This window comes from Orcinus orca, chromosome 12 (assembly GCF_937001465.1).
Source record: "Orcinus orca chromosome 12, mOrcOrc1.1, whole genome shotgun sequence".
Taxonomy (NCBI): domain Eukaryota; kingdom Metazoa; phylum Chordata; class Mammalia; order Artiodactyla; family Delphinidae; genus Orcinus; species Orcinus orca.
The window spans coordinates 19,183,421-19,196,827 of NC_064570.1; the positions used below are offsets into that span (position 1 = coordinate 19,183,421).

The window sequence follows — 13,407 nt, forward strand, 5'->3', positions numbered from 1 at the left end:
GGCTCAGTAGTTGTGGCGCAGGGGCTTAGTTGCTCTACGGCATGTGGGATCTTCCCGGGCCAGGGATCGAACCTGTGTCCCCTTCATTGGCAGGCAGATTCTTAACCATTGTGCCACCAGGGAAGCCTGAGACCTTTATGAAGATTTATGGACCTCTTTGTATGGCTTTCTCATCTCTAGAATTTGACCCTACAAATTTTAGTTACTTCATTCTCCCAAATTTGTATTTCTGGTTCCTCGATCAGTGACACTGTTGGGTTCTCTTTGGGATTCCATCCCTGTGTCATGGTTCAGAAATTCTCTATAGGCAGAAATCTGTGGCATTCATACTGTTCACTTTGTTTTTCTTTTCTCAGAGATTTCACTCCTGCACTGCCTTTTGTTCAACATCTCAAAACCATTGTTTCATATATTTTGCCATTTTTCTAGTTGTTGCTTTTATAGGCAGGAGAAGTTTCTGACTGATTTTTAAAAGTTTACTGTTAGATATTTTTATAGCATATTATTAAAAATTTTGTGAAATGGCAATTCCTGATTTTGTTATTTAATTTATTTCTAATATATTTATGTATGTGTGTATATATGTATATATGTGTATACACACACAGACACACACATATATGTATAGTCTAACCTATATCTTTCTTGTTAAAATTAGGTTATTTTATTTGGTAATAGCTTCTTTCATGCTGAAGATTCCTAACTAATTATAAACTGGCATTAAATTCTGTTTCCACTCATTTACACTCTGGATTAGGCATCCTAGTCTTAGATTTTAATAGCCATAAATTCAACATTCAAATTATCACTATTTCTTACTCCACTTTTATCCCTCTGCAAAAACTGTAATTTGTCTTCATTTCATATTACCTTTCATGCCACTACAAAGATTGTGTTAGAGTAGAATTGACGTGTTAAAATTTCTGATCCTTAAATAATCTATTATTATAATTTAAGAAGATTAGCAAATCAACATGCAACTTTATGTTTTTAAGATAATGCATTAGTTTGCTAGGGCTGCCATAACAAACTATCACAGACTGGATGGGTTAAACAACAGAAATTTATTATTTCACAGTTCTGGAGGTTAGAAGTCCAAAACCAAAGTGTCAGCAGGATTTGTTTCTTCTGAGGTCCATGAGGGAAAGATCTGTTCTAGATCTCTCTCCTCAGCTTGCAGGTGGTTTTCTCCTCCCTGTGTCTTCACATCACCTTCTCTCTATGTGTCTCTCTGTCCAAATTTCCTCTTTTTATGAGGATACCCATCATATTGGAATAGAGTCCACCGCAATGGCCTCATTTTAACTTTATTACCACTGTAAAGACTCTGCAAATAAGGTCACGCTGAAGAACTGGGAATTGATTAGGGCTTCAACCTGTGAATTCTGGGGACACAATTCAACTGATACCAATAGCAAATCTCTTCCAATATTTATTTAATTCATCAAATTGTTCTTTACATTCTAAATTATTAAAGAAGGTTATCATTTGCCTTTGGGTAGAAAAACTTACCCTAGAGCTACTTCACTGTTATCTGTATTCAAGATAAAAACATCTATTTGGAAGGCAATATAGAGGGACACCATAGTATAAAGAACAAATGTTTGCAATAAGGTAAACCCAGATTAGACTCCAGGTTCTGCCATAGACTTGTTGTATAACCTTACATGAATTACTTAACCTCATGAGTTTGTTTCTTTCTTTCTAAAAAGGGATGATTAACAACCACACCAGGGTTGTTGTGAGGACTAGTTTGTAAGGTGTCTAGAACAAGGTAGTAGGTATAACTTTAAGATAGCCAGCAGTTCTGGCAGCTGAATTACCTCTGCCTTTCCATTTTTACTAAGATGAAATTTCTTGATCTTAAAGACAGTTTATGTTCACAGAGGCATCAGTTTTATGTAATATTGGACTATTCCATACACTGACCCCAAACTATACCAATGTTCCAGTATATTCTAGACCATGCTGCAAACTCTTGAAAATTACTTGCATTGCCCATTTCTACTTGTGCTTCTACTCTGACTGTGCTACGCCTTGGTGAAGACTGGGTTTGACTATGCCTGCTATGCTCAAACTATCAAAGGAATCATTAAAAAGGGAATATAAACTGGTACCTGGTAGAGAGTTACATGAGATAGCTTAATGAAATACTTATGAAAGACAAGTATAAATAAAACTTTGAAGAGTGACTCATTAAATGGTCAAGAGAAGTATTCATTTTGACAATAGTTTATTACTGTTGAATGAAAAATGCTACTCACTAAAAATTACAATAGGTTTAATTTTAGTGTTCCTTGATCACCTGAAACCATCCAAGGAAACCTGAATCTATGTTGAACCATAACATCATCAAATTAATCCTCCTTATTTTTTTATTTTTATTTTTTGCGGTACGCGGGCCTCTCACTGCTGTGGCCTCTCCCGCTGCGGAGCACAGGCCCCGGACGCACAGACTCATTGGCCATGGCTCACGGGCCCAGCCACTCCGCGGCATGTGGGATCTTCCCGGACCGGGCCACGAACCCATGTCCCCCAAATCGGCAGGCGGACTCCCAACCACTGCGCCGCCAGGGAAGCCCCTTCCTTATTTTTTGATGGAGAAAGTGGGACCCAGAGAGGTTAAGCTCACACACTGCTAGCCTGTGAGAAACACTGGGCTAGAAGGCTGCTGTCATGATTTAGCACTTTTCCTTCCAGATTAGATTACATCACCTCTGCTAGGCAGGGCATGGAGATTTGGTGAGTGAGTTTTAATATCCTGTATATAAACTCTGAGCTCTGGGACTTCATAGCTGAGAAGAAGTTCACGGTGGCTGTGTAATATCTGGGATATCTCTGCATGATCAGTGAGAAGGGAACTGATGGAGAAAAATGAGAAAAAATGGAGAAGTGAGTTGAGACTCTGTTCCAAATGGTTCTTTCTTTTAACATTCTCTTAATCCTCTTCCCACCTTCTTTTTCTTCAGAGCATTTATTTAATGTGTTGCTTCAGCTAAAACGACCCAAAGTTTCGAGAACATCAATAAGAATGGTATTTAAATCAGAATAAACAGCATTTTTTCCTCTGCTCTTGGACCAAACCACGGTCTACCATATGTCCAAAATAAGTTGTGCCAGACTAAAATAGTACAGGAATAGATATTACTGCAGTTTCTCATCCCATCTTCCCCAGTACCTGACCCTCCATCATTTGCCAGAGAGCTGAATGGGAGCTGAAATGAAAATCCTTGCTGCTTTTAGATGACTTATTCATGTCCCCAGAAGCAGAATGGGGTTCTCGTTTTAGGGAAAATTAAAGAAAATGTTGTCGCATGCTCACACAGTGGGGAGGGAGAGATGCTATGGAAAGTTTTTTTTTCAAAAAGTGGTAGAACAACTAAATGTTCCTTTGTGCTCCTGTAGAGACAAAATAATAAGCTGGATAAAGCATTAGTTTAAACCAGTATAACATTTTGTGGTGGGGAGTTTAGGGTAGTGAAATGCATATTGTGCAGATTTTATACTTCATTAATTATGTTTCTTTGTGTAAAGATAATACTCATGAGTGTTTGGGACATGAGAGTGAATGAGAAAAAGATTTATAAATTGTGATTTGTAGAAAGCCAGAGATGGATAGCTTAATGAGATGAAAGAAGCCTGAGGAGATTTCAGCTTTCTGTGCAAGAGATGGGCTTGGCTGGCAGGTCAGGTCTGACTAGCCGTGTGGGTCGCTGCTGGGCGTGAGAGGTGGCTTTGTCTTGGCACCAGTGTTGGTGCCGGTGCTTCCATACTCGTAAGCTCCTTAAAGTGTTTCATTATTCCAAGATGATCACCAATTTGAGTTTCAGTATGTAGAACATTTTCTCAGTTTTCTGCTCTGAATGGTGGGATCATTGGCCAGTATCCAGCTAGTTGAGGTCTGTAGTACAGCCAGTATACAACAGAATGAGAAGCTTAACATTTTCAATTCTATGACCTTCATGTTTTTAAATGTTAAATCATAATGTCACATTAACATAGAGCTTTATTCCGAATTTTAGCTAATTAAACCATAGAGAATCAGAGGAATGGTTACTTTGAAATCATTTCCTTTTTCAGTGTAGTTGTAAAAGACTCTATGCTATTTCTAGGAGAAATAATAGATCATCATCTGATCTGCTATTGCCAAAATTTCTGTATGCTATATTTGTAGATTTGTACCTTTGGAAAGGTTAATATAGCATTTACATTTGTGTCTTTTGCCATAAATTACCAATTTACTACCTCCTTTATTGACTGCAATCACTAAAAATCTATTTGATGAGTGTGAAAGTCATTATCCAGAACTAGAATAATTCAGGCTCCCGTATACAGAAAATTATATTTGGGAGTTAACACTGTTATTTCCATGATCTTAGATTCAGAACTATTCTATACATCACCTACTGAATTTTGAGGTTGTGCAAATTCTGAATGTGGTGCAAAAGACATCGGTTTAAAGTGTTGCTTTAAAATTTACTAGTTCAGAATAATTATGAGGAAGAATTGAGTTAATATATAGGAACATTCTTTGTAAATGGAAGTGATAAATATTTTGTATTAAAAATATTAACAAGATTTTGTCATTAGTTTATTTATCTTTATTATTTTTTGGTGACATTTCACATTTTATTTGCAATGAAGGAGTATCCCATAAAAAATTTATTAGAAGTCCTTTACCCCTGAGGTGTGTATACTTTTTTTCACAGACTTCTGTCTTTACTTAATCTGTTTAGTAATCTGAATCTGAAATTTTCACTTGATAATGTTGTCTTTTGATTGTGGTTGAAGAGGTTTTATTATTTCTCAGAGAGATGTACTTAGAATTCATTAGTGGATCAAACTAATTAGGTGTGGGCAATGTAGAGGGACATAATCCAAGTCAAACTTAAAAAAGTAACTCTTCTAGGTAGTCTGCTATTACAAAGGAAAAAAATGCCATGAAAATACAAATATATTAATATCATTAAACCTCGAATTTTAGTATTATTTAAAACCTTATTTTGGTTTTAGCCTTTGAGAAAGGATCTCTTTACTTTCCCTAACTCAATTAGGAAAAACAACCCCTAAGAAATCATAATCAGTATTGATTCATTTATTCAACTCATCTAACACAATTCTGAGGCTTAGTTATCCACCTGGAATTGCAATAAGTGCTGGGAAACAAAGATGAAAAATCACAGGTCTTGCATTTAAGAGACATATTCTAGCAGAGGGAAAAAAAAAAAAGGCTTTCAATCAAGTAAGGACTGTAACAGAAATCTGAAGATCTATATGGAGTGTAGTGGAGCAAGTTTATCCTGGTGGGAATTCAGGAAAGGGAGGAAGATGGGAAAGTTTCTATAGAAGGCAGAGTATTTTGAACTTGGTATTTAAAGGATAGAAGCTTCCCTCGTTTATTTTCTTTCTGTAATTATGAAAATAAAAACAAAATTATTTTTTAAAACCTGCCTGATGTGAATCCAACAGGAAATTGGTGCCCTGACTTTATCCTCCACAAGTGAGAGTCATGGTTTTACAAAACTGAGAAGGAAAAAAGCCCAGATCTGAGGGCTCAGAGGCACGTAAGCCTTTCAGCCTTTTTTGGAGGGGCTCCTTGGGAGTCCTGGGATGGGGTGGGGTGAAGTGTAGGAACATCAGTTTTTGGTAAAGGAATCCTGAGGGAGGTGCTTTAGGGGCATCTGGTGAGGACGGTGGGAATGGGGTCTGCAGGGGTCTGGGGGCATCCACAGGAGGGCCTTCTTTCTCGGGACCTGGAGGACGTGGGCAGAGAGAGCCTCTCTTGCTGCATTGCTCATTTTGAGCTGTCTCTGTTGGCATCTTTTCCTTTTCTTAAAATGTAACTCGAGTAACTCTCTGGTGAAGTTTCTCGGTACATCAATGATTCCCCAACCTGACTGAGCATTAGGATCACCAAGGGAGCTTTTTTTTTTTTTTTTGCCGTACACGGGCCTCTTACTGTTGTGGCCTCTCCCATTGCAGAGCACAGGCTCCGGACGCGCAGGCTCAGCGGCCATGGCTCACGGGCCCAGCCGCTCCGCGGCATGTGGGATCTTCCTGGACCGGGGCACGAACCTGTGTCCCCTGCATCGGCAGGCGGACTCTCAACCACTGCGCCACCAGGGAAGCCCCAACCAGGGGAGCTTTTTAAACATACAGATTCTTGGGTCAATCACAGACTACAGAATATCCAAGGATGAAGCTTGGAAATCCATATTTTTGTTGTTGTTGTTGCCACTGTATGTATTTATGTGGGTATAGTTGCTTTACAATGCTGTGTCAGTTTCTGCTGTACAATGAAGCGAATCAGCTCTACGTATACATATATCCCCTCCCTCTTGGACCTCCCTCCCACCCCCATCCCACCCATCTAGGTCACCACAGAGCACCGAACTGAGCTCCCTGTGCTATACAGCAGGTTCCCACTAGCTATGTATTTTACACATGGTGGTGTATGTATGTCAATCCTAATCTCCCAATTCATCCCACCCCCCCTTCACCACCGTGTCCCGTGTCCGTATGTTTCTAACAGTTTTACTGAGATATAATTCACATATCATAAATTTCACCCCTTTAAAGTGTACAGTTAAGTGATTTTCAGCCTATTCACAAAGCTGTGTAACCACCAACACCGATTCCCCGACATTTTCACCACTCCAAAAAGAAACCATTACTAGTCAGTTCCCATTCCTCCCTGCCCCATCCTCCGGCAAACACTAACGTACTTTCTGTCTCTATGGATTTGCCTGTTCTGAGTATTTCATATAAATGGAACCATACAGTACGTAGCCCTGTATAACCTACTTCTTTCACTTAGCATAATGTTTTCAAAGGTTCATGCATGTTGTAGCATGTCTCAGTTCTTCGTCTCCTTTTATTGCTGAGTAATATTTCATTGTGTGGACGCACCACATTTTGTTTATTCGTCAGCCCATACAGACATATAGGTTATTTGCACTTTTTGAATTATGCTGCTTTGAACATTTGTGTGCAAGTTTTTGTGTGGATGGATGTTTTTACTTCTTTTGGGTGTATACCCAGAAGTGGAATTGCTGAATCATATGATAACTCCATTGTTTACCTTTTGAGGAACTGCCAAACTGTTTTCCAAAGTGACTGCAGCATTTTACTTTCCCACCAACAGTGTATGAGACTTTCTGTTTCTCACATCCTTGACAGTGCTTGTTATTTTCTGTATTTTTTATTTTAGCCATCCCACAGGGTGTGAAGTGGTATTTCATTGTGGTTTTGATTTGCATTTCCCGAATGATTGATGATCTTGAGTATCTTTTCATATGCTCATTGGCCATTTGTCAATCAGAAGATACACGTGTCTGTGTATCTTCTTGGAAAAATGTCTATTCACATCTTTTTACCCTTTTTTTTTTTTGCGGTACGCGGGCCTCTCACTGCCGTGGACTCTCCCATTGCGGAGCACAGGCTCCGGATGGGCAGGCTCAGCAGCCGTGGCTCATGGGCCCAGCCTCTCCGCGGCATGTGGGATCTTCCCGGACCAGGGCAGAACCCGTGTCCTCTGCATCGGCAGGCGGACTCTCAACCACTGCGCCACCAGGGAAGCCCTTTTACCCATTTTTAATTAGGCTGTTTGCCTTACAGATGTTGAGTTATTGAGAGTCCATGTTTTTTTAAATTTTATTTTATTTATATTATTTTATTTTCTATTGCATTCCTTTTTTTTAACATCTCTATTGGAGTATAATTGCTTTACAGTGGTGTGTTAGTTTCTGTTTTATAACAAAGTGAACCAGCTATACATATACATATATCCCCATATCTCCTCCCTCTTGCCTCCTGAGGTGGCATGGATGCAGATATTTGGATGGATAATAGAAAACTATAGGATAGGCAGCTGGTACATCTAACTTAAGCTGAACATTGAAGCTTTTACTTTGAAATGCATGAATTTGTTTTTTATAGTGCTTCACTTTGTTGTAAACAAGTGGAGCAATTTGGTTTAATGGAATTATCTGTTAAATACATTTATCCTTTCTTGGCCAACCCTAATATTAACATGTTCATCTTTCTGTGCACTACTGTTCAGTGTAAGTGCTCTTTAAGCTTCTTTCCTCGGATCACCTGTTATATTATGTTCTTTCTTTGGAAGACCTCCTCCAATCCTGTGATGCTATAGCTCTAGCTCTAATCCCTTTTTTTTAACATCCTTATTGGAGTATAATTGCTTTACAATGGTGTGTTAGTTTCTGCTTTATAACAGAGTGAATCAGCTATGCATACACATATATCCCCATATCTCCTCCCTCTAGCGTCTCCCTCCCACCCTCCCTATCCCAGCCCTCTAGGTGGTCACAAAGCACTGAGCTGATCTCCCTGTGCTATGCGGCTGCTTCCCACTAGCTCTCTATTTTACATTTGGTAGTGTATATATGTCCATGCCACACTCTCACTTCGTCCCAGCTTACCCTTCCCCCTCCCTGTGTCCTCAAGTTCATTCTCTATGTCTGCATCTTTATTCCTGTCCTGCCCCTAGGTTCTTCAGAACCATTTTTTTTCAGATTCCATATATATGTGGTAGCATACGGTATTTGTTTTTCTCTTTCTGACTTAGTTCGCTCTGTATGACAGACTCTAGGTCCATCCAGCTCACTACAAATAACTCAATTCCATTTCTTCATATGGCTGAGTAATAGTCCATTGCATATATGTTCCACATCTTCTTTATCCATTTACCTGTCGATGGACACTTAGATTGCTTCCATGTCCTGGCTATTGTAAATAGAGCTGCAGTGAACATTGTGGTACATGACTCTTTTTGAATTATGGTTTTCTCAGGGTATATGCCCAGTAGTGGGATTGCTAGCAGATATGGTAGTTCTATTTTTAGTTTTTTAAGGAACCTCTGTACTGTTCTCCATAGTGGCTGTATCAATTTACATTCCCACCAACAGTGCAAGAGGGTTCCCTTTTCTCCACACCCTCTCCAGCATTTATTGTTTGTAGATATTTTGATGATGGCCATTCTGACTGGTGTAAGGGGATACCTCATTGTACTTTTGATTTGCATTTCTCTAATGATTAGTGATGTTGAGCATCCTTTCGTGTGTTTGTTGGCAATCTGTATATCTTCTTTGGAGAAATGTCTATTTAAATCTTCTGCCCATTTCTGGATTGGGTTGTTTGTTTTTTTGATATTGAGCTGCATGAGCTGCTTATACATTTTGGAGATTAATCCTTCGTCAGTTGCTTCATTTGCAAATATTTTCTCCCATTCTGAGGGCTGTCCTTTTGTCTTATGTTTTCCTTTGCTGTGCAAAAGCTTTGAAATTTCATTAGGTCCCATCTGTTTATTTTTGTTTTTATTTCCATTTCTGTAGGAGGTGGGTCAAAAAGGATCTTGCTGTGATTTATGTCATAGAGTGGTCTGCCTATGTTTTCCTCTAAGAGTTTTATAGTGTCTGGTCTCAAATTTAGGTCTTTAATCCATTTTGAGTTTATTTTTGTGTATGGTGTTAGGGAGTGTTCTAATTTCATTCTTTTACATGTAGCTGTCCAGTTTTCACAGCACCATTTATTGAAGAGGCTGTCTTTTCTCCATTGTATATTCTTGCCTCCTTTATCAAAAATAAGGTGACCATATGTGCGTGGGTTTATCTCTTCTAGGCTTTCTATCCTGTCCATTCATCTATATTTCTGTTTTTGTGCCAGTACCATACTGTCTTGATTACTGTATCTTTGTAGTATAGTCTGAAGTCAGGGAGCCTCATTCCTCCAGCTCCGTTTTTCATTCTCAAGATTGCTTTGGCTATTCAGAGTCTTTTGTGTTTCCATACAAATTGTGAAATTTTTTGTTCCAGTTCTGTGAAAAATGCCATTGGTAGTTTGATAGGTATTGCATTGAATCTGTAGATTGCTTTGGTAGGATAGTCATTTTCACAATGTTGATTCTTCCAATCCAAGAACATGGTATATCTCTCCATCTGTTGGTATCATCTTTAATTTCTTTCATCAGTGTATTATAGTTTTCTGAATACAGGTCTTTGTCTCCTTAGGTATGCCTAGATATTTTATTCTTTTTGTTGCAATGGTAAATGGGAGTGTTTCCTGAATTTCTCTTTCAGATTTTTCATCATTAGTGAATAGGAATGCAAGAGATTTCTGTGCATTAATTTTGTATCCTACTACTTTACCAAATTCATTGATTAGCTCTAGTAGTTTTCTGGTAGAGTCTTTAGGATTCTCTATGTACAGTATCATGTCATCTGCAAACAGTGACAGCTTTACTTCTTCTTTTCCAGTTTGGATTCCTTTTATTTCCTTTTCTTCTCTGATTGCTGTGGCTAAAACATCCAAAACCATGTTGAATAATTTTGGTGAGAGTGGACAACCTTGTCTTGTTCCTGATCTTAGAAGAAATGGTTTCAGTTTTTCACCATTGAGGACGATGTTGACTGTGGGTTTGTCATATATGGCCTTTATTATGTTGAGGTAAGTTCCCTCTCTGCCTACTTTCTGTAGGGTTTTTATCACAAATGGTGTTGAATTTTGTCGAAAGCTTTTTCTGCATCTATTGAGATCATCATATGGTTTTTCTCCTTCAATTTTTTAATATGGCTTATCACATTGATTGGTTTGCGTATATTGAAGAATCCTTGCATTCCTGGGTTAAACCCCACTTGATCATGGTGTATGATCCTCTTAATGTGCTGTTGGATTCTGTTTGTTAGTATTTGGTTGAGGATTTTTGCATCTATGTTCATCAGTGATATTGGCCTGTAGTTTTCTTTCTTTGTGACATCCTTGTCTGGTTTTGGTATCAGAGTGATGGTGGCCTTGTAGAATGAGTTTGGGAGTCTTCCTCCCTCTGCTATATTTGGGAGAGTCTGAGAAGGCTGTGTGTTGGCTCTTCTCTAAATGTTTGATAGATTTGCCTGTGAAGCCATCTGGTCCTGGACTTCTGTTTGTTGGAAGATTTTTAATCGCAGTGTCAATTTCAGTACTTGTGATTGGTCTGTTTATATTTTCTATTTCTTCCTGGTTCAGTCTTGGAAGGTTGTGCTTTTCTAAGAATGTGTCCATTTCTTCCACATTGTCCATTTTATTGGCATAGAGTTGCTTGTAGTACTCTCTCATGAACCTTTGTATTTCTGCAGTGTCAGTTGTTACTTCTTCTTTTTCATTTCTAATTCTATTGATTTGAGTCTTTTTCCTTTTTTAAAAAAATTTATTTATTTTATTTATTTTTGGCTGGGTCAGGTGTTCGTTGCTGCACGCAGGCTTTCTCTAGTTGTGGAGAGCAGGGGCTACTCTTCGTTGCGGTGTGTGCGCTTCTCATTGCTGTGGCTTCTCTTGTTGCGGAACACAGGCCCTAGGCACGCAGGCTTCAGTAGTTGCAGCACGTGGTCTCAGTAGTTGTGGCTCATGGGCTCTAGAGCACAGGCTCAGCAGTTGTGGTGCACAGGCTTAGTTTTTCCGTGGCATGTGGAATCTTCCCAGACCAGGGCTCGAACCTGGGTCCTCTGCATTGGCAGGTAGATTCTTAACCACTGCACCACCAGGGAAGCCCATCTTCTCCCTTTTTTTTCTTGATGAGTCTGGCTAATGGTTTATCAATTTTGTTTATCTTCTCAAAGAACCAGCTTTTAATTTTATTGATCTTTGCTATTGTTTCCTTCATTTCTTTTTCATTTATTTCTGATATGATCTTTATGATTTCTTTCCTTCTGCTAACTTGGGGTTTTATTGTTCTTTCCCTAATTGCTTTAGGTGTAAGTTTAGGTTATTTATTTGAGATATTTCTTGTTTCTTGATGTAGGATTGTATTGCTATAAACTTCCCTCTTAGAACTGCTTTTGCTGCGTCTCATAGGTTTTGGGTCATCGTGTTTTTGTTGTCATTTGTTTCTAGGTATTTTTTGATTTCCTCTTTGATTTCTTAAGAGATCCCTTGGGTATTTAGTAGTGTATTGTTTAGCTTCCATTTGTTTGTATTTTTTACAGATTTTTTTCCTGTAATTGATATCTAGTCTCACAGCGTTTGTTGTCGGAAAAGATACTTGATATGATTTCAATTTTCTTAAATTTACCAAGGCTTGATTTGTGACCCAAGATATGATGTATCCTGGAGAGTGTTCCATGAGCACTTAAGAAGAAAGTGTATTCTGTTGTTGTTGGATGGAATGTCCTATAAATATCAATTAACTCCATCTTGTTTAATGTATCATTTACAGCCTGTGTTTCCTTATTTATTTTCATTTTGGATGATCTGTCCATTGGTGAAAGTGGGGTGTTAAAGTCCCCTACTATGATTATGTTACTGTCAATTTCCCCTTTTATGGCTGTTAGCATTTGCCTTATGTATTGAGGTGCTCCTATCTTGGCTGCATAAATATTTATAATTGTTATATCTTCTTTTAGGATTGATCTCTTGATCCTTATGTAGTGTCCCTCTTTGTCTCTTGTAATAGTCTTGATTTTAAAGTCTATTTTATCTGCTATGAGAATTGCTACTCCAGCTCTCTTTTGATTTCCATTTTCATGGAATATCTTTTTCCATCCCCTCACTTTCAGTCTGTATGTGTCCCTAGGTCTTAAGTGGGTCTCTTGTAGATAGCATATATACGGGTCTTGTTTTTGTATCCATTCAGCCAGTCTGTGTCTTTTGGTGGGCGCATTTAATCCATTTACATTTAAGGTAATTATCGATATGTATGTTCCTATTACCATTTTCTTAATTGTTTTCGGTTTGTTATTGTAGGTCTTTTCCTTCTCTTGTGTTTCCTGCCTAGAGAAGTTCCTTTAGCGTTTGTTTTAAAGCTCGTTTGGTGGTGCTGAATTATCTAAGCTTTTGCTTGTCTGTAAAGCTTTTAATTTCTCCGTCAAATCTGATTGAGATCCTTGCTGGGTAGAATAATCTTGGCTGTAGGTTCTTCCCTTTCCTCACTTTAAATATGTCCTGCCACTCCCTTCTGGCTTGCAGAGTTTCTGCTGAAAGATCAGCTGTTAATTTTATGGGGATTCCCTTGTATGTTATTTGTTGTTTTTCTCTTGCTGCTTTTAATATTTTTTCTTTGTATTTAATTTTTGATAGTTTGATTAATATGTGTCTTGGCATGTTTCTCCTTGGATTTATCCTGTGTGGGACTCTCTGTGCTTCCTGGACTTGATCAGCTATTTCCTTTCCTATATTAGGGAAGTTTTCTACTATAATCTCTTCAAATATTTTCTCAGTCCCTTTCTTTTTCTGTTCTTATTCTGGGACCCTTATAATTTGAATGTTGGTGCATTTAATGTTATCCCAGAGGTCTCTGGTGCTGTCCTCAATTCTTTTCATTCTTTTTTCTTTATTCTGTTCTGCAGTAGTTATTTCCACTATTTTATGTTCCAGGTCACTTATCCGTTCTTCTGTCTCAGTTATTCTGCTATTGATTCT

At 38.4% G+C, this 13,407-nt stretch overlaps 2 protein-coding genes across 7 annotated transcripts in view; one reads left to right on the top strand and one right to left on the bottom strand.

The window, feature by feature from the left end:
• UTRN (utrophin) overlaps nt 1-13,407 on the bottom strand; it is a 1,623,662-nt gene that overhangs the window by 477,023 nt on the left and 1,133,232 nt on the right. The window lies entirely within an intron of this gene.
• EPM2A (EPM2A glucan phosphatase, laforin) overlaps nt 1-13,407 on the top strand; it is a 113,745-nt gene that overhangs the window by 25,413 nt on the left and 74,925 nt on the right. For 2 of the 6 annotated variants that reach the window (XM_049695386.1, XM_049695387.1), the window contains exon 1: nt 2,657-2,892. The exons of the other annotated variants lie outside the window; for them this stretch is intronic. In XM_049695386.1, coding sequence (XP_049551343.1) covers nt 2,885-2,892 — 8 coding nt within the window. In that variant the 5' untranslated portion in view covers nt 2,657-2,884. Of the gene's footprint in view, nt 1-2,656; nt 2,893-13,407 lie in introns of those variants that run through there. 6 annotated transcript variants of the gene reach the window in all.